At 43.3% G+C, this 26,971-nt stretch overlaps 2 protein-coding genes across 15 annotated transcripts in view; both read right to left on the bottom strand.

Annotated features, from left to right (window-relative positions):
* Nucleotides 1-18,315, bottom strand: part of UBR4 (ubiquitin protein ligase E3 component n-recognin 4) — a 118,951-nt gene extending 100,636 nt beyond the window's left edge. For all 8 annotated transcript variants that reach the window (XM_081146133.1, XM_081146135.1, XM_081146139.1 and 5 more), the window contains exons 1-12: nt 18,092-18,315; nt 10,597-10,694; nt 9,356-9,459; nt 8,464-8,593; nt 8,222-8,361; nt 7,634-7,736; nt 7,375-7,516; nt 7,102-7,226; nt 4,156-4,280; nt 3,499-3,558; nt 3,123-3,313; nt 103-202 (exon numbers count right to left, since the gene is read on the bottom strand). In XM_081146133.1, the coding sequence (XP_081002259.1) occupies nt 103-202; nt 3,123-3,313; nt 3,499-3,558; nt 4,156-4,280; nt 7,102-7,226; nt 7,375-7,516; nt 7,634-7,736; nt 8,222-8,361; nt 8,464-8,593; nt 9,356-9,459; nt 10,597-10,694; nt 18,092-18,267 (1,494 nt within the window). In that variant the 5' untranslated portion in view covers nt 18,268-18,315. The remainder of the gene's footprint in view (nt 1-102; nt 203-3,122; nt 3,314-3,498; nt 3,559-4,155; nt 4,281-7,101; nt 7,227-7,374; nt 7,517-7,633; nt 7,737-8,221; nt 8,362-8,463; nt 8,594-9,355; nt 9,460-10,596; nt 10,695-18,091) is intronic.
* A 3,569-nt stretch (nt 18,316-21,884) lies between these two features.
* Nucleotides 21,885-26,971, bottom strand: part of EMC1 (ER membrane protein complex subunit 1) — a 28,158-nt gene continuing 23,071 nt past the window's right edge. For 5 of the 7 annotated variants that reach the window (XM_081145222.1, XM_081145221.1, XM_081145219.1 and 2 more), the window contains one exon: nt 21,885-26,929. In XM_081145222.1, the coding sequence (XP_081001348.1) occupies nt 26,750-26,929 (180 nt within the window). In that variant the 3' untranslated portion in view covers nt 21,885-26,749. The remainder of the gene's footprint in view (nt 26,930-26,971) is intronic. The other 2 variants (XR_013999399.1, XR_013999398.1) reach the window with 2 other exon arrangements.

Below are 26,971 nucleotides of genomic sequence, written 5' to 3'. Positions count from 1 at the left end.
GTTATGAGTCATAAGGAAATAACCTGACCAGAGAGCTCAAGCTAGCTTACACAGAAGTGGACCCAGCCATCGATATGCTGATTTCAAGTACAGTCCCCTCACCTTGTGCAGAGCCTCCACTTGCAGGTCTTGAAAGAGGGATGTTAACAGCTTGACAGCATGGTTTGCCAATATTACTGAGAGCACCCCAAATCCCTGATGCCTACACAAAGAAAAAGGAAAACATAAACCTTAGGATAACTCACAATAAATTACAACCTTAAAAACAGTGGATCTTGCCATTTTGGGGTCCTAGACCCCTTTCAGAATCTGTGGACCTTTCCCCAGCAGGGAAAAAGATTGCACAAACACAAAACTTGTGTGTAATTTCAGAAGTGCACAATCTCCCTGGAGCCCATCCATAGACTGCCTAAGGATCCACAGGCTTTAGGTTAAGATCTCTAGGACTAGAAGAAACTTCCAAATCCATGGAATTTTTTTTTTTTACTGATTTTTTTTTTTTTTTTTTGAGAAAGAGAGAGGAGGAGAGAGAGAAATATCGATTTTTGTTGTTCCACATTTGTTTTGTGCCCTAACTGGGGACAGAACCCACAACCTTGGTGTATTGGGATGACACTTTAACCAACTGAGCACCCAGCCAGGGCATATCCATGAAATTTTAAAATTTAAACTATCGATTCAAAGCAACTGGGTCTTGTGAAGATGCTAACATTGAAATGGTGTTTGAACTTTTTAAAAATCGTTCTTGAGAAGAAAAGGTTAAAAGTTACCAACTTCTATAAAACTTTGTCTGAATGACACACGACAGTCAGTACACCTAGTGGACAAAGAGCTCATGTAAATCAGTAAGAAAACAAGGACAAATGCCAAAGAGAAAACCAGACAAAGGGCAAAGGCAGTTTGCAAAAGAAACAAAAATGAGCAATAAACCACGATCACGCTAGGAACCAAAGGCATACAAGTAAGAGCACTGAGAACATCTCTCACTTCCAACGTTAGCAAACATGAAGACTGATGATACTCGCTGTCAAAGAGGACCTGGGGAAATGGGCATATGCACAGCCGGTGGGAAGGCAAATGAGAGCAGCCCGCAAAGCATTTCAAATTTTTAAATAAGTACACCCTTTGTCCTAACAATCATACTTCCAGGAATTTACCCCAAGGGGATAATTAAACAGGTCCACAAAAACTGGTGTTTTAGAAGGTTTAATAAAGCATAGTTTATCAAAATAAGAAGCTTGAAACAATCTAAGTAAGTGTTTAATAAGACAGTCAACTATGGTGTATTTATATAGTGGAATACTGTCGGCCATAAAAACGTACATAGTTTGTTCACTGAAAAGATGTCAACAATATTTCATAACAGTAACCCTATTTTTGTAAACACATTTTATACAGGTGCACAGAAAAATGTCTGTAGAATGTTTACCAATTCAGGTGATTTTTTTTTTCCTTCCTACGGTTTGTAGCTTATAAAACGTACATGTACTCTTTTTAAATCTCAAGAAACAACAGCCATTTTTAAAATGTAACTGCTCCTTCTAAGAATATAGATACTTTTTTGGCATTCTCCCATTTCCCTTTACAATGCCAAGAGTGAAGATAAACTCACAATATCACAAACTACTGTTCTCTCTGGAAGGCACCTACCTCCCTACTTTGCCTGGTGTCTACTGTCATGTGTCACTAACAACGGGGATACATTCTCAGAAATGCAATTTCATCATTGTGTGAACATTATAGAGTGTGAGCTTACACAAATGTAGACGACACAGACTACAACACACCCAGACTACATGGTAAACCACTGTCGTACATAGAGTCCGCTGTTGTCCACAACGTCGTTATGCAATGGATGACTATACTGCCAACCATCCCAATGCATATTTCAGAACACTTCTTCAGGGAAGCCTGCCTTGATTTTTCTAACCAAGGTCAAATGCGCAACATATATTTGCATGAATATCAACTTTATGTTTCTTGGGAATGTGTCTATTTTTTTGTTCATCAAAGCATTTCAGACTAACACAGAGCCTAACACAAAGCATTTCGGACTAACACAAAACATTTTGGACTAACATAGAAGGAAGTCAGTGACTAATTTGCTGAATGAAATCAAGAATCTGACTTCACCCTTGAACTCCACACTCACATACCCTACTGCCTAGTCAACATCTCATATAGCGGTCTGACAGTCACCTCAAACTCAAAGGCCAAGATTAAATTATTTTGTTCTTCCCCTTCCTGCCTCTCGATCTACTCCCAGCTGCTGTTCCCTAGCTAGTAAATTACACGACTGTTTCTCATGCCAAAAATCTTGATGTCATATTTCTCACACTCAACGCCCAAAACATCAGCAAATCCCATCAGCTACACCTTCAAAATCGATCCCAATTTGACCTCTTCTCTGCCTCTGCCACCATCCTATTCCGTCTCTTTCCCCCCTCATGTGGAACAATGCATCAGCTTCCTAACTGTTCTGCCTCCTCCTAGTCTAATGAACCTGCAGTCTACTCTCAAGTCACTAATAAATCAGAGCATACCACTCCCCTGTTGAAAACCTGTTACACCTACAGATTACACTTGGCCGTAGGTGACCTGTCCCCTGGCTACCTCTTTGACCTAATTTTCTACCACTCTCCCTCCTCAATTTCTCCACTCTAGCCACACTGAACTAGTTGAGCCTTAAATATGCTAAATCGTACTTCTACCTCAAAACCTGCACAAATCTACCCCAAATATGTGCAAGGCTCAATCTGTCACTTCACATACATTCTCTATACGTTGCCAACATGCAAGTCAACTGAGCCCATTACACAAAAGCATCTTTCTCCTGATTGGAAGCTCAAAAAAAATCCTAAAATACATATCACACAGATATTTTCTCATTACAGATGAAGAAACAAGACCAGAGAAAATGAGTGCTTTATCCAAAATCACACAGCTGTGATGTAGAGATGGTAGACTAGGATCATCGTTGTAGTAGTTAAATTCAACTGGGTACATAGGCAAATTTTTCTATTGATGTGGAGATGAGAAGAGTTAAACTAGCCTCCATCAGTAGAAAGTGTGAGGGAAACAAAACAGAACAAAGCAGGAGTGGCAATCAGGTGGACACATACCCTTTTCCAGGCCCCAGTTTAGGAGAGCCCACTCCCTCTTTTGTTCGAGAAAGGATGTCTCTGACTCGGAGTGCAGCCAGGGGGTCTTTCTCTTTCCCCTTATCAGCCAAGGCAGTAGGACTGAGGTTCAAGATGAGGAAGAGGCTGTTTAACAAGCACCAGGCGCCCAGGAGCTGGAAGTTCTGATAGTGCTGTTGAAAGAGGCATAAGAGAGATCTGAAACTAATATAATATTGAATCTCAACTGTAACTGGTAACTAAGAAAAAGGTGCAAAAGAAAAATATGAATACTGACATCTTATAGGCTACAAGACAGGAACACATCTTAGAGTCAACAAGACTAGGACGTTGCAGAGCTAAGAGAAATGTTTCTTACCTCACCACCAGCCCGGCGAGAGTTGCAGATTGCTTGTCCAATCATGTCATAGATTTCAAGCTGTCCAATATCAAACACACACAAAAATCTGAGCAAGCTGACATATTTCATTATAAATGCTAAATCCTACCTACATTAATGTAGCTTTGAAAGTTAAATATCCTCAAGTCACTTTCCAATGATACAATTCTATTACACGTTCTTTCATCTTCACATGGCATCGGCTCCCTCTTTTCACTCAGCTCACGTCACCTCAGAGGTGTTCCCTCCACCAATCTAAAGCAATACACCCAGACTGCTCACTTTCTAACACATTTATTCATCCTATACACTTATCACTATCTGAAATTATCTTGTGTATTATATGTCTCCACTAAAAGCACACTGACACACAGTAGGCACTCAAATATATATGCTGAATGAATGACTCATCTTTTACAAGGTCCACTGCCAGCACAACAATGCAGTGTTTTCTATAAGGCCAACCAATCTGCCAAATAAACAAACTGAAAGACTGCCTCTTAGACCTACTCCCCCAAGGGGAAGGGGTGTGGAGCATACCCCACGGCCTTTCCTCCATAAAGGAAGAAAATGGAACTGGCCATATTCTCTCACCTGAATAGTCAAGGCACCCGTATCCCTAGAGGCATGACTTACACATTTCTGGACAATCGTAGCTGCATCACTCTCGTAGTCTTCCTCTTTGGAGCTCGTGGACCCTGTCCGCACTTGCTGAGCACTACCCACATGAAGGATGGCCATACAGGTTGCCACACTCACACCTGAAAAAAAAAGATGCACAGATTCCAATCACGGCATGGTCCCCAAGAATCCACCAAAACCCAACAAAAACACAACCCACAAGTAATTCAATGATCTGATTCCTGAAAGTAAATTCCATGAGGGCAATACTAAACATAGTCTTACCATATGATCCAGCAATCCTACTCCAAGGTATTTACCTAAATGAGCTGAAAACTGCTGTCCACACAAAAACCTACACACATATATTTACTGTAGCTTTAATCATAATCACCAAGAAATAGAAGCAGTCAGTCAGTATGTCCTTCAGAAAGTGAATGGATAAAAAACTGTGGTACATACACAAGGTACATTATTCAGCAATAAAAAGAGATGAGCTATCAAGTCACAAAAGACATGGAAACTTAAATGCACAGTGTAAGCATTAAAAAAAAAAAAAATCCAGTCTCAAAAGACTACAGTGGTTACTAGAGGTTGGGGATAAGAGTAGGGAAGAAGCATTACTAGGTGGAGAGCAGGGGATTTTTAGGGCAGTGAAACTATTCTGTAATGATACAACTATAAAGGATACATAATATTGTGCATCTGAAAAAACACATAACTGTACAATACAAAAGGGAATGCTAATATAAACTATAAACTTCAGTTAATAATATATCAGTACTAGGTCAATCATAACAAATGTATCATATTAATGCAATATGTTAATAAGGGAAAATGTGTAGGGGGAGAGAAGGTATATGGAAATTGTACAATCTGCTCAATTTTTCTGTAAACCTAAAATTGCTTTAAAAATAAAATCTATTGCCATGGCCGGTGTGCCTCAGTTGGCTGGGCGCCGTCCTGTGCACCAAAAGGCTGTCAGTTCAATTCCTGGTGAGGGTGCATTCCCAGGGTTGTGGGCTTGATCCCCAATAGAGGGCATGCAGGAGGCAGCTGATCGATGTTTCTCTCTCCCCCCTTCCCTTCCTCCCTTAAGTAAATAAATAAAATCTACTAATTTTAAAATATATTTTTAATAATTTTTTAACTTTTTTAAGATTATGGAAGAAAAATCCCACATTTAGTTTTTCTGGAAGACATCAAGGACAAATCCCTTTATTTAAATCTAATCCCAGGTGATCACATTTTAAAAGCAAACCAAATCTGGGATCTTCAATTCATCTAAAATTTTTAACTAATCTTTAATCCTTACTGACTAAACACACTGAGACCCATGTGGTATTTAAGCAATCCCCTGAAAACTGAAATTAATAAACACCATTTAAAAATACAAAGATCACCCGGCCGGGTGTGGCTCAGCGGCTGAGCGTCGACCTAGGATCCAGGCGATTGGGGTTCGATTCCCGGTCAGGGCACATGCCCGGGTTGCGGGCTCGATCCCCAGTCGGGGGCATGCAGGAGGCAGCCGATCAATGAATCTCATCATTGATGTTTCTATCTCTCTCTCTCCCTCTCCTTTCCTCTCTCTGAAATCAATAAAGATATATTTAAAACATATATATACACAAAGATCAAAGGTAGAGGGCAGGAAACAAGCACAGGAATGGGCGTGGGGAGCCCAGGGCCACGGGCATCCTCAGCCTCCACTGCTGCTGCGCTAGCCCAGGCCGTAAGTGTGGTCTTGCCTTAATGGCTGCAAACTTCTCCTAACAGATCTTCCTGCCACTAATATCTCCCCACACCAAAATATCCTGCACACTACTGCTTGAATGTTCTTCCTAAAATATAGCTCAGATCATAGCATACTTTAAAACCTTTATGGTCTCTCCTGCAGAGGCCGTGGTCCAAATGACCTAGGCCACATTCCTAAGCCCTCTGACTGACGCCTACGTTCTTCACAGCTGTAACTCTCATTAATCAAAACACACACACACACACACACACACACCAGTATGTTCCCCAAGCTCTAGAATACTTATGGTCCTGCTTTTGCCTCTGCCTACGGACAGCCAAGCTAAAATCCTACCTGCCCCGCAAGATGTATCAGCAGAACTCAGTTCCTTCACGACTACTGCCTTCCCTAGTGCAAAGTGTCGTTATCTTTTAGATCCCTATTTGCACAGAGATGTTTAAAATAAACTGTCCAAAGAATGTAGGAAGATGACCAGCTTCAGTAATTTCTTGATGCCCCCAAGGTCAGGTTTCTAAGATTATTCAAATCCTCACTTAGAGAACCAAGTAAACATCAGAAATTGTTATACCTTCCAAGACATCCGGGGACTATGATATTTAAAATCAAGGGTTAAAAAGTCATGGTACAGTAATGTAAGAGTAAACACCAACTGTCAGGCCTCACTTCCAAGGCAGAGTGATCAAGGGGAAGAAAGGGGATTTTGTGGAAGCATGAAGAATAACATTGGTCATATTTACCAACATAAACAGATACCACCTGTTCTATAAAGCCTTCCTCAAACCTACTCCCACAGCAAACTCAATCTCTCCCTTCTCTGTGTGCCCCTAATATACCGTGTTTCTCTTACTGCCTTTGGCATCTCCTGTTTTAGATTAGACTATGTGGTCCTACCTGCTCTCCATGTTTGGGGGCAGACTCCTCGAGGGCAGGGATTAACATATTATTCACCTCAGTAACCCAACAACACTTGGCATTTTGCTGTTCATACAGTAGACACTTACGATCTGCACACACTATTGAAATCAAATACGCACTTAACACAATGCTAGCTGTTAAACAACAGGACAACTTACAAGATTCCTACTGAGACCTCATTTCACCTAGAAAGGATGTAAGATAATCCTTGGGGGACAGAAGGATCTCATGGTTTCTGGAAAGTATACTTATGCTTGACTGAGAAGGTGAGATCAGACATAACTTCTCACCTGCATATAGACAACTCAGGCTGAGGACCGTCACATCTTGCAGACGAGAAGGATTGAGAGGTTCCAACACAGGTAGAGAAAGGGTATCCAATGCCATAGTTACATCGATCACCAGTGAATGAAAACTGGAACATACCAGAAAAGATTAACAAAAGTCTCTTTGAATCACCTGCTTCTATAATCTGAAAGCAGGGGTCCATAAAAACTGACCAGTTTATCTCTTTTTGAGAACAGCATTAGAATGTAAAGTATGTGTTCCCTGGAGCACCTTACCCATTACGAACAGCGGTGGCATCCGCTACTGTTGCAGGCATGATGAAGAAGGAATTGGCCAACACTGCATCCTGAAACCGATTGATGTAGCGTAGGAAATACGGCAGGTTCAGACAGACACGCAGCAGCTTCTCTGAGCCGCCTAATTAATGAAAAGGCCCGTTACGAACGGGTTCCGGTCTGCTGTTTGATTCTTTTCCAACTAAGGAACTTTTAAAAGCAGAGGAACCAGCTTTCTGACAACAATTAGGAGTCTTACCAAGCTCTTGAAGACTAGCCACATTCTGAGCTATGAACACGTTCTTGGTTTTGACAGCAGAGGCTTGATCTGTGGATGACTGCTCATCATTTTCTCCTTCCACCTTAAGAGAAACAAGGGATGTGAAGGGCCTATGAAGATACTATCATCTGTTGACCGCTGCCCTGCAGTTCAGAACCGAACCAACTGTCCACACAATGTAGCAACTCCATGGATACTCTCCAGACTCCCCAGTTAATGAGAGATTCCTCTCTAATGTTGGGGAAAATACAAGTTATTTTCCCAGAAGGAGGAAAATATATAGCTTTAAATATATACATATCCTGCAGCTACTACAGAATGATGTCTTTTACAGAAAACATGCTCTTTACATTTATTTATATTAAGAAATGTTAGAAAATGGTCATCAAAATAGTACCTGTGGACAGAAGGAGTCAGGGTGAGTTTTACCATTTTTTAAAATTTGCATTCTTTAAACTTTTTCTACCATGGGCACGTACATCATTTTATATAACAAATATAAAATACGTTTCTTATTTTTTCTAGTATTAATCATCTTAACATGGACATTTGGCTGAAGTAACTCACCGGAGTCTGTGGGCCTGTGGGTGGTGATGCTATAGTTCTAGGGTTGAAAACTGACGTCAGCTGGTTCAAAAAGTTCATCTGTACCTCCTTCTGCCTCAGCTCTGGGTTTACTGGTGAGGCCAGCTCTTTCTGATCTTCCACTGTAAAATACGAAAGCAAAGCGAGGGGCGAGGAGGGTGCCACTAGAAAGCAAAACAGGAAAAAGCAGGCCAGGTAACCAGGCTTGGCAAAGGAACACTCACCATCTGAGAGTGTCTTCACTGTTTGGGGCAGCTTGGCCGATTTCATCATTGCTGTAAACGTGATAATTTCAGTCCTGTCTAGTCGGCTACAGCCAGTGCACAGGCCTTTGATGAGGAGAATCAAGTGTTTCTGAAAAGAAAACAAATTCCAATGTCCTTGGAAGAAGATCCTACTCTTCTGAGACTTCTAACTTGCACAGGACCAAATTTAGGTTCCTACCAAGAACTGCAATGTTAGGGAAAAACACTAAAGCAAAGACCACAAGATGATGGTCCTCTGACCGTATCTGGCTTGCAGATTTGTCTTACTCTTCTCCCAAAGTTGCTGGTTTTTAATTTAAAGCTAATGCTAACTTTTTAAAACATGGAAGGTTTAACACACAAATCCAGATTTCTTCTCTCTCTCAATAATGTACAAGACATAGCAATGAGCCTTTGAGCCTCATTGCTGCACCAAACAGTGATTGGCCCCTTTATAGCTGGGTCATGCATGTATCTCAACTAGTGCACTTTACTCATTTGATGTTACTTGCCTAGCCTCGTAGGCATGTAACTGGAATCCTTGAAAACGCCTCTGCAGTCCTCTATGCCACAGATTGGAAAATCACAGTCCCAATTCAGCCCACTGCTTGTTTTTGTAAATAAAGTTTACTGGACCACAGTATCCTCATTCACTCACATGGTATCTGTAGCTGCTTTCAAACCACAAAGGCAGAGCTTGGAAAGGCAGAGACTAGTTGCAGCAGGGACTAGATGACCTGCAAATTACTAACTGGCCTGTTACAGAAAATGTTTACCAGCCGCTGCACTATGCCACCCCTTCTCCAGCATTCCACTAGTCAATCGCAATCCCACCTCAAAACAGGAGCCAGAAATAGGCCATCACTCTCACCTGGGACACAGCACAAGCCTCATCTGGATTCTCCAGACGTAGGAGAGAAAACTCAATCAGGACTTTACAGGCTGCTGCCACCGACTGAAGCTGGTTCCGGGGAACTGAGAAAGTAATAAGCTTTACTCAAATATACCCAACATTTCCAATATTTCCATGATAGTAATTATTCAGAAGCAACAACCAAAGGGGAAACAAAGGCATCTTGGCATTGATAACCATCAACTGCTTACAAATCAATTTATTTTACATTTCCTAGAAATGAAGATAATTATAATAAATATACCACTGTAAGTATATTAACTCAATCCTTAAACTAATTCTATGAGGTTGGTATTGTTGTTATCTGCTCTCCCTTTTTTTTTTTTTTACAGATAACCATAGAGAGGTTAAACGGCCTGCCCACAGTCACACAGCTAGAGTCAAATTCAGGAAGTTTGGCTCTAGAGTTCACGCCCTTAACCATTTGAATATATTACCTCTTTTTCCCCATAGATTCTAAATGCCTTTTTGCAAGGGGCTTCCTACACAAAGCTTCTTCAAGCTAAAAATAATTCTTTCACCAGTGGCCAGTACCTATAATAAACAGCATTTAACACTAAAAGATTACTCAGCAACCCTATAGCTTTCTTTCATTTTACTTACTTAGAAACTATTTAAGTAAATAAATCATTACAATTTTTCAGAACTACGTGAGTTAGGATTAAAAAATAACCTGAAAATGCAAAAAATTCAGAAATAGTGGAAAATAAGTCCTTGGTCACTTTTGAGTAGAAAAATTTAAAAGATGAGGAATTGAAGTAGAAATCTTTTCACATACCAGAGGACACAAAAGGAGAATTCAGTTTCTCACCAAAACCAAGTAAGGAATAGAGCCTTGGTTACTGGCTGCTCACCCCAGGTTGGGGTCCACCTATCCTCCCAACCACCCCAGAAATGAACACACTAGTAAGTGCATTTATGAAATCGATAAATGCTTCTAATTAAGAAGGTAAAGAAGGTTAACTCAATGGGATATGAAACAGGTGTCCAAACAAAGCAGTCTTTAAATCCCTCTTGGTTGGCCTAGGTAGAGAACTTCCAGGGCCTTATCACACTGACAGTTGTCTCCACTCTTGGGTGAACAAGACAAAAGTACTAAACACAGACTGCGGACAGCCTGTTTGGGCACCCTAACAGGAGGACACGCGACCCCCTATACACGAGCCCTCAGGAGAGAGCGACCAGAGCGCAGTACTTACTGAGGCTGCAAACTGTTGTAATATAGTGTGTAGAAAGTGCAACAAAAGATGAGTAGAACGGCTCGTACTGCTTCTCATGGTGCAAGATTTCTGATTCACTGCAAAGAAGATAATTCAGCCAAGATTTATTTAGTGCTTACTATATGCCAGATACCCCTACCCCTTCATTTATAGGTATTATCTTCCTTAATCCTGGTCGCAACCCTCCTGGGAAGGCGCTGCTTTCATCCCTATATTCAAGACTGAGAATGTGAAGCTTAGAGAATTAAAGTTAAGTACCTTGTCCCAGGTAACTGACTTAATAAATGGCAAAGACTAAAGGGAATACAAGTAAAAACACAACAGGATACCATTTTGTCCTGTATTACTGACTGGCAAAAACCAAAACCTAATAACGCCACATGCTGACGGAAAGGGGTAGACTAGAGCACTTGAAATACTGTTAGCCCGGCTGGACGTGGCTCAGCCATTGAGCATCAACCTAGGATCCAGGAGATCGGGGTTCGATTCCTGGTCAGGGCACATGCCCTGGTTACAGGCTAGGCAGCTGATCAATGACTCTCTCATAGTTGATGTTTCTATCTCTCTCCCTCCCCTTCCTCTCTCTGAAATCAATAAAGACATGTTTAAAAAAAAAAAAAAATACTGTTAGTAGGAATACAGATTACAGTGACCCCTTCTGGAGTACAAACAAGGCTAGTCCATAATGCAATAACTTTAAAACAATCTGAGCTCGAGAGAGGAAATCATCTAATTGGTGCCAAAATCCAAAATTCACTAACTAGGTACCAGAGTTCTCCTCCACTCCACCCCCACTTCCATGTAGATTACAGCTAGATCACAACAAATTCAGTGTTCGTTTGTTTTTTTAACCCTCACCTGAGGATATGTGTTTTTTATTATTATTGATTTTTAGAGAGAAGGGAAGGGAGACAGAGAGAGGCACCCATGTGAGAGAGAAACATCAATCAGTTGCCTCCCATACACACCCTGACCAGGGATCAAACCTGCAACACTTTGGTGTACAGGATGACGCTCCGACCAACCAAGAGTCATCTGGCCAGGGCACAAATTCAGTGATTTTTAACCACATCCCTGATCTCTGGCTGAAGAAATGCCCTCTTCTGTGAAAGTCTGGAGCCCAAGTAGGTCTAAAGGCTGGATACATGTATGAACTCTATCAAATCAGATGCTAATCCACAATCCATGAAACAAGAAGGCAAAGAAAAGACTAAAATGTATCTTATTAAATGGTAAAAGCAGAGCAATGTGGTTACATAGTTTCCTCAATGAGTTAATTCTCTAACCAGCAGTATCAGCCTAGAAAGGGAAATGTAAACGGTAAGGATTCTATCCACTTGCCAAATCAACACAGGAGCCAAAAAGACAAGTCCAAGATTCAGAAGGTGCCAGTGTGAATGATGAATCACCTCCAACAGCACTTAAGAGTCTGGCATTGCAAACTTTGCAATTTGGGGATTTATCACAGATAAATGGGTATTTATCAAAGATCAGTTCCTTATCTTGTACCAACTCCTTCACCAAGAAAGAATATTTATGGAACACTTACGATGTACAAGGATCTTCCTACCCACCAATGATCTCCCTATTTGTCAGATTAACAAAAAGGAAAAAACAAAAACCTTTAAACCAAGGAGCAAAGTTTCTAGTGACCATCACATTGATAAGGGTCATATCATATTCAGCAAAAAACTCCCTACTAAGTCCCCTTGCTTCTACATTTACTTAGCTGTTCCTTCACGTCCACCCTTATACTTTCTTATTCATTATTCTAAAGTTCTTCCACCCTATATAATTTATTTTACTGCGTTACCTTCTCTGTTTTATTTCAAAACTTCAGAGCTGCTTATCCCCATGTTCTTCTGTTGAATGGGTTTATCAAAACTAAGAGAAAAATTGCCCACCCAAAGGATGAACTTATTCTGTTGCTTTCATTCCCAGTCAGTGAAACATCCAAAATATAGGAATAAACTCATTTAATTGCCTGGTTCAGTGCTGTCCCATTGTGATTTAACAAACCCTATTTCTTGCCCTAGAAAAACACAATTGCCTTATTCCAATAAAGAAACAAGCATGTACTCTGGACCCCGGGGAAGGAGACACCTGATTGGTGGTGTTGCTCTGTATCAGTCAGGGGGCTAAGCAGACGTGCAGTCCTTAGTTCACCCCAGCTTGATGCCTGTGCTGGCAGCCAGAGCTGTTTCATGCCTGAGGCACATTACACAAATAAGAATAAGATCTCTGTCCTGGTCCATTTGGCTCAGTGGTTAGAGCATTGGCCTGTGGACTGAAGGGTCCTGGGTTTGATTCCACCCAAGGGCACGTACCTCGGTTGCATGCTTGATCCCCGGCCCCGGGGTCAGGACACGTGCGGGAGCAGCCAATCGATGTGTCTCTTTCACATCGATGTTTCTCTCTCTCTCTCCCTTTCCCCCTTCCACTCTCTCTGAAAAGCAATGGGGAAAAAATAAGGAGAAGAACACTCTGGGGAAAGATGGATACTGGCATAGGACAAGAAAAAAAGGGGGCAGTCCTGAGCTCCACTTATACTTTGCTTAGGGCAAACTAAGGATAAACATGGGGAAGTTAACTTTAAAGCCACTCGAAGGAGGAAATAGACATGTGGCCAATAACAATGTCCTCTCTCCTGATCTGAAAGAAACAGGTCTGCCTGAGTCACCTAATAAAGATGCGCTGCCACACTTCCTGACCCCACCTTTGTGCCTCAGGAATACGATGGATACCAAGACACCAGAGGACACAGAGAAATGAAAAAATGGAATAAGGGGCAAGGAAGTAGGTAGGAGGGGAAGAGTAAAGACTCGAAGGCAAACAACGCAGAAGAAGAAAAACGAAAAGACTAAAGACCTCTCTCCCCTGGAGCTCAGGCTACTGTCCTCAAACACCTGATCTGCTGCTTCTAACTCTGCAACAGCAGCACCCCTGGGCCTGAAACACGCTGAAAGAGGCATTTACAGTCCAGACAAAATACACGTGACGCAGACTACACAGGGGAACAGCAGCTTAGCAGCTGGGTCAGAGAAATCCGCTTCGACATGTAGGAAAAAAGAACTGGAAGGATCTGGAAAAATCCAGCTTTTTTCAGGAAGAGGTAGAAATCTGAGAGGGCAAAATAAAAGATGAAGGAGTCACCCCACTTCTCCCTCTTAGGTAACATACTATTCAAATCTTTTTGGGAAGCTGTGGAAACTCCACACACCCCTTTCAGCTCATCAGAATCATAAGCTCCTAAGTACAGAATCCATTATGCTTATGCTTACTTGTTTCATGACACTACAATCATGAAACAAATAAGTATAATGAATACGTTAATGAATTATATTTTAAATAGTATATGTTTATTGAACATCCGCTGTGTGTCACAGAGTATTTACTACATATTAACCAAAGACCTGAAAGCTTTCAGATATGTCCCTCACATTTTTTTCTTTTTTAATATATTTTTACTGATTTCGGAGAGAGGAAGGGAGAGGGAGAGAGAGAGAAACATCAGTGATGAGAGAGCTGTCATTGATCGGCTGCCTCCTGCACACCCCCCCTTGCTGGGAAGCGAGCCCACAACCCGGGCATGTGTCCTGACAGGGAATTGAACCTCGATCTCCTGGATCCTAGGTCGATGCTCAGCCGCCAAGCCACTCCAGCTGGGCTGTCCCTCACATTCGTGACAAACTCATGGTGAATGTGACACTAAGACAGGGAAACATTAACTAGTATGCCAGGACTAATCTCGCTGTTATACTCTATCACTTGGTGGTGGCCTTTTTTTCTCTAGGTCAATTACAAACTTAGTCCTACAGACTATAAATTCAGAAGATCATGGCATTGGTGCATCCCTTTCTCCCTTTCAAGATTTTTAGGAAATGGCTGTGCATTATCTAATGAGACTGTTGTAACAGCTTCTGCCTTGCAAAGTAGGTCTCTCTGGCTTAAATTTTATCAAATAACTGGGAGGCAGAGAGTCAAAGAGGCTTATCACCAAGGAGGCCAGGACAGCCTAGGAAGGGCTGGCTCAAGGGAAAGAGGCAATTTCTTTTTGTAATCTACAAAGAGTCAATCAAATTGTTCAGTGACAGCCATACTGACCACCGTACCCTACACAGAGTTAAGAAAGGAACTCTGTATTTGATAGAACCTTAACACCTAAGGCTACATTCAGCAATTATACTAATTAATTCCACATACAGTGTGTGCTCCATTAAGCTAGTTCTAGCTCCATTTCTGGTCTGGAAAAGTAACAGTGTTTAAAAGACTTTCAATCTTTACTAGGAAAAAACATGCTAGCAACAGGCAGTAGGAATAAAAAATAACTGCCCTCTAAGTAAACTCGGATGTCCTTTCCTTTCAGAACTCTAATGGCACTTTAGAGCACCTTCCCCGTTTATCCATGCTAGTCTCACCTCCCTTGTCCCACAGTGTGGTATCAAGCCAAGCTCAGCAGGGTCTGGGCCTAGGAACTTTTTTAATCTACTTTTTCTTCTAACCCAAAGGTCAATTCCAACTATAAAAGTATGAAAGAACAGGGACAGAAACAGAATAGTAGAGTACTGGGCAGTCTCTTAAGACATTTGTCATCGTCCCCAATAGTCAAAAAAGGAGAAATTCAATGGGTTAATAGGGTGCCGAACAGAAAGTAAGGGTTGGCATGATGGAACCAGGACATCAAAAAAGGAAGCAGAAAGTAGCAGGTTGCAACAGAAAAATAGAAGGTCCCTGTAGGCAAGGAAGAAAAGCATGGCAGACAGTAACAGAAAGGAACTCAGGAACTGCAGAGGATGGAAGCGGCGACCACAGAGGCCGAGCAGCAGCCTAGGCACCTAAGCGAAGCCCACCACGGCATCCGTACAGCGCTGGCCCTGACCTGGCCCTCCACCCAGGGACCACCACTTGACATTCAAGAAATACTTCCATAATTCCAACACCCTTCCTTCATTTTTTTGAAAGGCAAATAAAACTTGAGAAACAACCCTGACAGCACAGTACTAATAATGTCTGTGCTCCAGATCAGGATTTGGCAAACTATGGCCGGCAGGCCAAATCCAGCCAGTCGCCTGTTTATATAGTCCACATTTAAGAATGGTTTTTGTGGAAACTAATGAACAAAATAAACTAACAAACAAAAAAGACACAGACTCATAGATACAGAGAACAGACTAAGAGCCGTCAGAGGGGAGGGAGTTTGGGGGGGCTCACGAAAAAGGTGAAGGAATTAAGAAAAAATAACCTCATCGACCCAGACAACAGCATGGTGACGACCAGAGGGAAAGGGGGTCGGGGGAGGTGGCAGAGGGTAAAGGAGGGTAAATGGGGACGGAAAACTTGACTTTGGGTGATGAACACACAATGCAATGTACAGGTGATGTTTTATAGAATTGTGCACTTGAAACCTACACAATTTTATTAATCAATGTCTGCAATAAATTCAATCAAAAAATTTTTTAAAGAACGGTTTTTACATTTATTAATGGCTGAAAAAAATCAAAGAAGCATCTTTTATAACAAGTTAGATTTTGGAACCCAGCCACGCCCACACAGTGGCCAAGTTGACGAGTCTATACAGACACTATATGGCCTGCAAATACTTACTGTCTGACTCCTTACAGAAAAAGTGTGCCAACCTCTGCTCTACACCAAACTTAACACTTAATATGTTTAGTTGTTTCCAACTACAAATAACTTGTAAGCCAGCTGTTTCTTTTGGAAACGTTTCTTAAGATCACATTCTCATAGAGTCTGGAGAGGATACATAACAGGCTTTCAAAGTTAACTGAGCCACAAAAATCAGAACAGAGACTTTGAGGATCTTGCCTTCCAATAAAAGTTTGTTACTAACAGCCATCAGTTTGGGCCTCCTTTCTAAACCAGAAAGAAAGGTCTTATGAGGGTCCACGAACTTAGGCAGCTCGGGTTATCTTAGGTAGCACAGGGTGTAGGAGGGGCCACCACTACTTAGGTGGCAAAATTCAAACCTAGTTCGATGTATGTGGTTTTGGCTCCTTCTACAGGTTGGAAGGAGTTGCTTAACTACTATAGTTTTAAAAGGCATAGGGCCCAGGATACGGGATGTATGAGAGGGCGTCAACCAACAGCTTACCACCTAACTCAGCTCATTTCCACCAAAACATAAAAGCAAATGTTCTTAAAAAAATTTTTTTTAAATGTTTAAAAGTGGAACACTGTCCGTGATAGGTAACACGACGACCCTAATTCGGGAAAAATTCCACTAATCCAAATGTTTCAAACGGGCAAAAAGTGGACATATAATTTAAGAGCAGTATCTCTGATGCTTGTTTCCATCTTCAGAACGCTCTTGGCATAATAATTAGAAAAAGCTATCTGGAAAGTTAAGCGGGACCAAAACTGTTACCAAACCCAACCATTATTTAATTACATATATATTTTTTAAACTGCATCCAAAGCAACACAAACTAACAAATAAGCACGTGTCATGAACACCGTTTCAAACCACGGGCCTTCCGTGGGCAATCAACAGCAATGCCTAACCTTCTGGACAACAACTGAACACACCCTTGTGGGCACGAAGCGAACGTGGCCCAGTCAGCAGCAGCAGGGAGCCGCAGAAGGAAGGCTGGCCAGAGAAATGAAAGCGAGACCAGCCCACCAGCCCTGGCCGCCGCACGGCGAAGGCGCGTTCCGAGCGGGGCGGTCGGGAGACGGCGAGCGCCGCCCGCCCCCCGGCGCAACTCGCTCCCTCCTAAGAATCCTGCACGGAGAGGCCGAGCCGGGCAACGGCGAGCCGAGCGGCAGCCCCACCTGCAAAGGGTCTGAGGCTGCTTTACTGAGAGAGAGAGAGAGAAAGAAAGCACCCCCCTCGGGAAAATGACCCCTCACACTCACACGCGGGAACGTGTTTTAATCGAAGACCGTTATGGCAGAAATAGTAAGTGCAGCCGGAAGGGAAAGTCATCAGTGGTCACCAGTGGCTTCAGTCACAGCAACTGCACGTGCCCCCCGCGACTACAGCACCGCGGGGAGACCGTTATTAAATTGTGCGGCAAGTCCCCCCCCCCCCCCCCCCCCGTTTAAAGCCCGGGCCCCGAGCGCTCGGGCCCGGCCTAGGGGCCCGGGTGCCGGCGAGAAATGCAAACTCATCAGCGCTCTGACCTTAACACGGGGGGCAGCCCCGGGGACATTCCCCCACCAGAGCGCGGGGCGCCTCCGAGTCACTCACAGGCGGCTCCGACCGCTCCCTCCCGAGACGGCGACCTCAAAAGTTTTGCTCGGGAGGGAAACTGAGGCACGGATGACTTACAAGGGGCTGACAGAAGGAACCCCGGGCAAGCCCTCGTCTACCAGGGCCCGGGAGCCCCGAAGCCGCGGCCGGGGCGCGGGTCCCCGAGCGGCGGAAGGCGGCCCGGGAAGCGGGTCCAGGCGATCCCGCACAGCCTCCCCTCCCCCCCCCTGCGCCCGCCCCGCCGGGGCCGCCGCCCGGTACCTCTCGATGACTGAGGCCACCAGCTGCGGCAACTCCTTCATCTCGAAGGCGGAATAGGACGCGGATAGCAGGGGCCGCACCGCCACCTCCCAGCCCGGGGTCGTGTCCACCCCCGTCGCCGGGTCCCCGGGCGCCGGCGCTACAGCCGCTGCCTCTTCGCCGCCGCTCGTCGCCATCTTCCGTCGTACTACTGCGGCTCCCTCCGGGGGATTGCCACCGGCCCAGCGCCGCCTCCCGGGAGGGGGCGGAAGTGACGCAGTCAGCGCGTCAGGCTGCGCGACGCGGTCGCCGGCCAAAACACGCGACGCGCGGGGATGGCCTCGGCCCGCGCGGGGGGGGGGGGGCGGCGCGGCCGTGACGGGGCGGGGCGAGCTGCTGCGCCTGCGCAGGACGCAGCGCCTCGGGCGAGGGCGGGGGCGCCTTAACCTCCTCGCCTGCGCGCTGGGGCCGTTCGCGGAGGTGGGAGCGAGGTGGCCTCGGGGTACCCGGGAAAGGTGAGTTGGGCCCTTGGTGTCAGGGGACGAGACCAGGGCAGCGGAGTGGACTGTGTGTCCGCGGATGTGATGGCCCCGGCCGGAGACGGCTAAGAGCGGGGAGAGGAGGCCGAAGCGAATCGCTCCCCGCATCTAACTCCCTGTAATGGGAAAACGCCAGCGCCTCGGGTTCCGAGGCGCTCTCCCCACCCCGCCCCCGCTTTCGTGTAATCACTGGTCCTTCCTTCGCGCCCACATCCTTTGTTTTGATTACCCTCGGTGGTGGTATTACCAGCTCGTATTTACTCCGCTCTGGCCGGTTTGCCACATAAGGTTCCATTCTCCCCGTTTTTCTACTAGCAAAGAAAGAATGTAAGCTTTTATTCCCAGGGCATAATGTCCCGGTTTTCTCGGGGGGGGGGGGGGGGGCTGGGTGCCAGAAAGGCGTTTGGCTCGGGGAAAGGTATGCGAGCCTTGAGGACGCTGCTGTGCACGTGAGACGCTGGAGGACGCCGCCCAGCGCTGGGCCCAGGGGACCACAGTCCGCCTAAATAAAATAAAAAATCTCTAGAACCATGGAGACGGTTTGAAAATCCTGAAGCCCTGAAATTTCCCAAGTTTTGGAAGAGCTCGTTACTGGTAAAACGCTAATGAATGGCTTGGTACCCGGTGATCGGTCTACCCTTTTAGTAAGAAAAGACCTATTTCGTGTTGGAAATAAATTCAATGTCAGAATTAAGCAGCTGTAGCTGAATGGTGTGGTTTGATGTGGGAGTAAGGACCAGGAGGGAGCTGGGAAAGTTCTGCATCTTGACACAAGTGGTTACATGTAGATACAATAGTATTCATTGAGCTATGTACTTGATGTGTACACTTCAGTGGCTATAAATTATACCTCACTCAATCTAGCAACAACAAGAAGAGGTGTCACTGCAGGAACCTCAAAAGCAAGATGTACTGGCCTTTTTTTTCCCTTCTTTCAAAAATACGCCATTGATACAGAGTTGCTTGAAGCAAACTCTAATAGATACTGTGTGTTTAGAAACAATTAGATGAATAAACCATAGCTACTATTACCTCCCAGGAGCCAGAAGAAGTCAGTCTGTACTCGAGCTTTTGCAGTTACGGGAACCAATAGTCAGGGCATACTTTGTGGACACTCCTAACGCTGCACTGACTACTACAAATGGAGAGCAGCTCCTTTTTGGCAATTCGCAATGAACAAATTTTTTCTTTTAAATACCAAGAATTTAAGAAAATAGATTGGAAACCTGATTCAGTTTAGTAATACAATAATTTGTAATCCACAAATATTATTTTTCCCATAATAGTGCATTTTATATGGTAAAAATTTATTTTTTAAAATATATCTTTATTGATTTCAGAGAGGAAAGGAGAGGGAGAGAGAGATAGAAACATCAGTGATGAGTCATTGATCGGCTGCAGCCCACAACCCGGGCATGTGCGCTGACCAGGAATCGAACCCCGATCACTTGGATCCTAGGTCGATGCTCAACCGCTGAGCCACGCCCGGCCGGGCTATATGGTAAAAATTTAAAACAAAGAAGAAAATGTGCCTTGCAGTCTTCCTGCTTTAAGAGAGACAAATAATTTTGGCAATTGTGCAGGACTAAAATAAAATGTCAGTTTTAGAGAACAGCAGGAAGCAAGACTTATAGGAAACAGAGAAAGGACACACTTGAAATTATTACAATTATAAGATAAACATTCCAGTTTTAACAGTGTTCAGTAATAGCCAATGTGAATTAACAAATGCTTGACTGACAAACTCTTCCACAATATGAAACTCGGGTATACTTAATCAGCTTTAAACAAATAACATATAAAATCGAAAATCAGAAGAGTTTTGTTTTGAGAAGGGATTTTTATATCCCCCAGTTCTGTTGTCATCTTTTAGGATTTACACTCAGCAGAACTTTTGACCATCAGATTGAGAGAAAAGAGAGAGACGGGAGGGAGATGGATAAAACAAATGTCAAATATCTGAGAATTTTTTGTATTGTTCTTGTAACTTTTCTGTAAGTCTGAAATTGTATCAGGATAAAAAGTTAAAAGAAAAAAAAACTTTGTAAATACTCTGCCCTATGATTAGGGAAGTAGTATAGTTAGCCTAGGAAAAGTAGAGTCAAATGATTATAATGTATCCTTTGGGGGTGGGGAGGGGCTGCTCCTGTCAGTGGAAGTGAATATTCTGGTCTCTTACGCATATATGCCTATAGTAAAAACCATGCATAGGATATCACCCCCCCATGCTAACTCCATAATAATCAAGCAGACTTACAGCATTTTAATTTACTATCCAGACTTTTTCCAACTAGCAGACATAAGTATTCTGGTCCTCTTTATAATCCGTCTTCCTTGTCATTAATAAATTGGCATTCTGGTTATGTTTCTAGTCTATCTTATTTATCACAGCACATGGGATATAAAACACCACCAAAACCATAAAAAGTTGTACAGTAGAGCTTATAGGAGTTGCCTTTTATATTACTGCTTTCTTAACTTTTCTTCTTTCAGATTGTATGTGAGGCGATAGTAGACAAGAGTGTGCTTCGATATGAACCTGCAGCTATGTCACATAGATACCTTCCTAAGGGGCCTCAATCTCCACTGGAAAAGGGTCCATCTCAGGACCGTGGGTTAGGAATGCATATAGCCCTGGTGCTGGGAGGAAAGTGGGTTCTTGGTTGGAGGTCAGTCTCCACCGACATCACAGTCCAACTCCTGAAGAATGAGGGCGTAGGGTGTGCACATCCTTTGTTACTGTTGTAAACCCTTCCTGCAAAGACCATGTGACTAGTACAAGACAGACTTTCCTGAAAGAGGATTTCATTGATCACATAACAGTCTCTAATGGAGTACCACTGAACTGCAACCTTGTGATCATAAAAAGGGGTTCCCCCCATTGCTAATATGGAAGGCTCTCCATGATAAGTCACATTGCAGGACATCATGTGGTCTGGAGACATCCATACCAAATTGTTCAGTGGTTATCTCTGGGACATAGAGGGTTGGGGAAGGTTTTGAAGGGGAGACCCAACCATGATTTTTTTGGGAATTGTTCAGTAATTTAACATATGTAGTCTTTTAAAATAAATAACTTGGCAACAAAATATGAAGCAGTCCCTTTATACGAAGTACCAGTGTCTCCACTGTTGAAAGGTAGATGGTCCCTCTGCTTACATTTTACAAAAAAATAAATGTGACAAAGTATTGATTTTGGAATAATAATTGTCAAATTTTGAATATTAAGGTAGTTATAAAGAATATTGTTTTCCAAAGCCTATTTGGACTTTGAGTCTAAGTAATCACAGTTCTCTTTATTTTGTTTACATTAAGTACATATAAATACAATACCAAAAAAATACCATTCCTTTTTTTTTTTTAATCCTCACCGAAGTGTATGTTTATTGATTTTAGAGAGAGAAACATCAATGTGAGAGAGAAGTATTGATCAGTAGCCTCCTGTACATGCCCTGACCAGGGATCGAACCCACAACCTAGGTATGTGCCCTGACTGGGAATCAAACCCGCAAACGAGTGTACAGATGATGCTCCAACCGAGCCACCCCGCCAGGGTGATACTGTTCCTTTTTAAAATAGAAATTGTGGTACCACAAAGCTTATTTCCCATATTGACCTTGTGGGCATGTTTTATGTAGCATAATAGGGTTTGTCAGAGCCTGCGTTCACCAGAAAAGGTGAGTAGAACTATCTCTTGGCATTTCAATGTAAGAATGAATTCCTTATGGAGTCACCAAAGAGACTATAAATTTAAGAAACTAAGGACAAATGTCTTAAGGTTTCTATGAAGAAGGCATTAACATTTGGGGAACTATTGGTCAAGTAGCAGCTTTGTGCTTAAGATAGTGGGGAATTCAGAAAACAGTTTATCAATCCCTGGGAGACAAAATGACTCAAGTAATAAAATGCTGGAATACACCATTCAGGAAATTGTGTGGTGAGCAGCCAGGAAGCCTGGAGGTTCTGGGTAGCCAAAATCAACAGGGAGGGCTTTATGGATGATTTTAGATTTGAGACAAACCAGATTTTGAGAAGGCAAAAAAGCATTCCAAGTAAAGAATGTAGAGAAACAACAGATTCATTACTTAAAAACAAAATTTTGAATGAGCAGAAATCAGTAAATAAGTCTTGGGATGCTTCTGATCATAGTAGCTTATGTAATAAGCTTTTTAAAAGAATAGCCATTTATAAGGGCAAATTACAAATCTAAAATTTCTATCATACTTTGTTCCAGAAAGGATTTAGGACCTCTTTTATCAAAACCTGATGTTTAAGATGGAGTAGTTGGAAAAAAAAGTAGAATTTAATAGCAGGATCCCATTAAGAAAGAGTTTGTGCATAAGAACACTAAACTGACTACCATATGATTAATATTAGTACTAGTCCAGAGCATATTTTGCATTTAAAATTTTTCTATAACATGCATGTTCTATTTAAAATCAAGGAAAAAAGATTTTTATAAGTGACTTGAGACACTGTTCTGATACTGAGCCGAGGGAAATCCTCCTTGGTCTCTACATATGATAAACAATGTCTTTAACATCCAGAATAAGTCCAGCACCAAGTTCTAGAACCCATTCCTGAGGGTAGGCTGTGACAAAATGCTGCCCATGCCCCTAAAATTCAATCCAGATGCACAGCTGGTCTGGCCTAAGCTAGGGACCGACTTCAGAGTAGCCTGCAGAAAAGATGGGTTTCATATACACACGCGGGGTCCACCACAGCCGTCTGAACCAGTCTCCCTTGAGCCGTGTTTTTCATTCTCTCGTTGCTGTGTCTTTGCCTCATTAATTTTCACCTTATTTTATTGTGTATCACTTGTGGTGTAAGCTGTCCCAAGTGCTATTTTAATAATATTTTATTTTTCAATCACAGTATACTTTCAGTATTATTTTGTATTGTTTCAGGCTTACAGCATAGTGGTTTGACAATCATATACTTTACAGTGTCCCCCTCAGTATCTCCAGTACCCACCTGCACCGTACGTAGTTAACGCAGCATTTACAGACCATATTTCCTATGCCGTCCTTCACATCCCATGACTGTTTTGTAACTGCCAGTTTGTACTTCTTAATCGCTTCACCTCTTTCTCCCAGTCCCCCCTCCCCTCTGGCAACCACCAGTCCGCTCTCTGTGTCTGAGTCTGTTTCAACCAAGTACTTTTTGTAAGGAGGTGAGATACTGACCAAGGAGATCTACATTAAACTTCCTGGAGCATATCTTCTGTTTGTGCTCAAGAGGCATGGAGCTATACGGTTTAGCAGTTTTAAAGCTGAGGAGAGGAGTAACATCCTCTCGTTAAAATGAAAGAGCCTGACAAGGATTTATGTCTAATCTGAGGGCCAAAGGAATGCCTTAAAGCAGTTTCATATCTGCTCTGGTGCAGAGAAAAGGGTCCAGGCCCAGGACTCTCCTCCACAGAGAAAGGCAGAATGAGTCGACTCACAATTTTGAATTGTAGACTCCAAGCAAAATAAATATTGGAGAAATACTAACAATTATTTGGGTTTCAGAAAAAGTTTAGAACTTGTTTTGGTAGTTACCAAGTTGAGGGTCAGTAATAAAACCGTATTATCTGCATATGAGCTTGCTCACCCTTCATTGTTGGGGGTGGGGGTAGGGGAGCAGGTATCAACCTCTTGCAGAAGAGGTATTAATAAGCTACAGTTTTAAGAAGAGGGTGGGTGGGGCAAAATACATTACTACTTAACCCCCCCCCCCAAATTTAAAACTACAATTCTGTATTTAATTCATGCACATTCCCCAATAACTGATCACTGTCCAGAGTGAAAGGCCAAGGAGACGTTAACGAAAGCCGTAAGCCACTGTACCCAACAGGGACTGAGAGTCACTAAATATTGTTTATCTGTGAACTTTATACCAAGAGATCATTTGTGCTGACCCAAGTAATTTTAAAAATGATGGCATCCAAAATACTGGGGAATCTCCTTTTAAGTGAAACATGCATTGCAGGGGGCCCCAAAGTTAACCTAATTAATGAAGAGAGGGGAACACATGTCTCGAGGGATGCACAGAAAGGATACACACAGAAAAAGGGGAAGATAAGAAAACCCACCAGAGAAAGTGTCAAAAGCCACAGGTAGAGGTTGAGTATAACTGGTCAGTACTGAGTGCTGCTTTAAGATTAAGAAAGGTGAGAAGACTTAGATTTAACCATGCCACTTGAGGTAACACAGTAAAAAGAAAACTAAAGCGGAAATGCAGGGAATTTTATGAAAGGTCAATAACTTCTCTCCCATTAGCTTGTTCTTTCAGATGTGGCACATACATAGGTAAATATAAACTAGACTCTTACAGATGTATTGGGCTGGGCGAGCACAACAGGAAGCCAGGCAGCAGCCAGTGAGGCAGTTCGCACAGGTTTGCACAGGACAGTCAGAATTACAGCCAGGCCTCCTCAAACTCAGGCAGAAATTTTTTTTTATGTATGTCTATTGATCTCAGAGACGAAGAGAGAGACATCAATGATGAGAGAGTCATTGATCGGCTGCCTCCTGCATGCCCCCTACTGGGGATCAAGCCCGCAACCTGGGCATGTGCCCTGACTGGGAATCGAACCCCGATCCCCTGGATCCTAGGTCAGTACTCAACTGCTGAGCCACGCTGGCCAGGCAGGCAGAAATATTTAACTTTCACTCATTCTCTTCTCCCAGCTCACAATATGCCTTGAGTCAGGATGAACCAGATGCCTGTTTTTTCTGGAGATACTTAGATGTTCATTCATTAAAGTCAAATTCACAATTTTATTACTAAAATAAAATCATTTTTCCTCCTGCTCTGCCATAATCTACCATCAGCATGACAACAAAAAGATAAAAAATGTTTTCTAAAAACCATTTCTGCACTGCTTTTTTGTCCCCTCCAATGCAAAAGTAACCTCAAAGTGTCCCTAAACCACAAAAAAGGACTTAAATAGTGCCATCTGTCACTCGCTTCATTCAGACACTTGTGTGTGCCTGTCCTGCACAGGGCTCGAGGTCTACGCTGTACATGTCACTCTTCACAGTAAAGAAAACCCCATCATTCCCCGAGTCCATGAATAAGGGGAAGCTGCTAGGGCGGTCTTTCATCTGCAGCAGAAACAACAGCCCAGGCAACCGGCAATGCCTCACCCACTAGGTGCCGATTTCCTGCCTCTACCCTTTCTCCATGTTTCTTAAAGATCTGTAAGATTTAAAATCTGCTCGTTTTAAGAGCGATCTAGTGACCCACACATGTCACTTTATATCTAAAACTAAATAATGAGGTTCCTCAACAAGGATGACTCTCTAACCTGGCTGTCAGATGGCTGGGCCAGGCTGTGGGTGAAATGAGGCTGGTACTGCAAATAGGCAGGTTCTCTCCTCCCTGCCCTGAAATCACAAGGTTCGGACAGTTCAGTAGTATTAAAAAGGCCTCAGCTTGGACACACCTTAGGTGAAAGACCTGGGCAATGATCCACAAACCAACGTGCTATTTACACACAAGGCTTTTGATAAACTGAAACAAAGACTAGGTGGCCCAACCTGAATGATAGCATGAAACTATAGTCTTAATTAAAATAAGTCTGACACCAAATACAGATTCCTCAACCAGGAGTTACTCTGGAGAGACGTCACCAGAGGCTGGATCAGTGCTCAAACTTTAGCAAAGGACAGATCTTCTTTCTCCCCAACATAAAACAGCAAATGCGCCTATAAGATGGAGTTAGCAGTAAGAGTCTGAGCAAGAAGCAGGGAAACAGAGGATTTCTAGATTAACCTGGGAAACTGGAGGCAAACCAAAATCAACTTAACCAGGCCTCACAAAAGAGAAAACTCTGTTGGGAAGTCTTATTTAAAAAAAAAAAAAAGATTCATAGCTGGGCGGAGAGGAAACAGGGCAATGGCCTGTGGACTTCAAGGGAAGTCCAAGATGCTTTGAGATTCTCAGCTGAGAGAGTGAGTTCAGCCTCCATCCACCAACGACTGCACCAGACATATCCCAAAGGAGGCTCCCTGAGAGTCCATCTTTGCCCTCACAACTCCACTAAGATGAGCGCCCAACACACATCCTCCACCACCCTGTCAAACTGCAGCTGGAGCATGACTGACCCTCGCTCCCCTCGGCTCTCTGCTCTCCGGCAGCAGGTCTTGGGTCTTTACCGCCAGGCACGATTCAGGAGTTTCACCTGCGCCAGTCTCTTCGTGATCATGGTGGCGAAAACCAGGCCAAAGAGGACACTGCTGATTAACACGTAGTCATAGTCATCCTTCAGGACGTCAAACTGTTTAGACGGGTAGACTCGAGTTTGGTAAATGTCCAGGCCATAGGCCACAACCTGGAAGGCAGGGGGAATGAGTAGTAGTTAGGAAAGGCAGCT

The sequence above is a fragment of the Miniopterus schreibersii genome (assembly GCF_964146895.1).
Source record: "Miniopterus schreibersii genome assembly, chromosome: 8".
NCBI lineage: Eukaryota > Metazoa > Chordata > Mammalia > Chiroptera > Miniopteridae > Miniopterus > Miniopterus schreibersii.
Note: the sequence above shows the minus strand (reverse complement) of the source record. Positions and strands in the feature narration are given on the sequence as shown.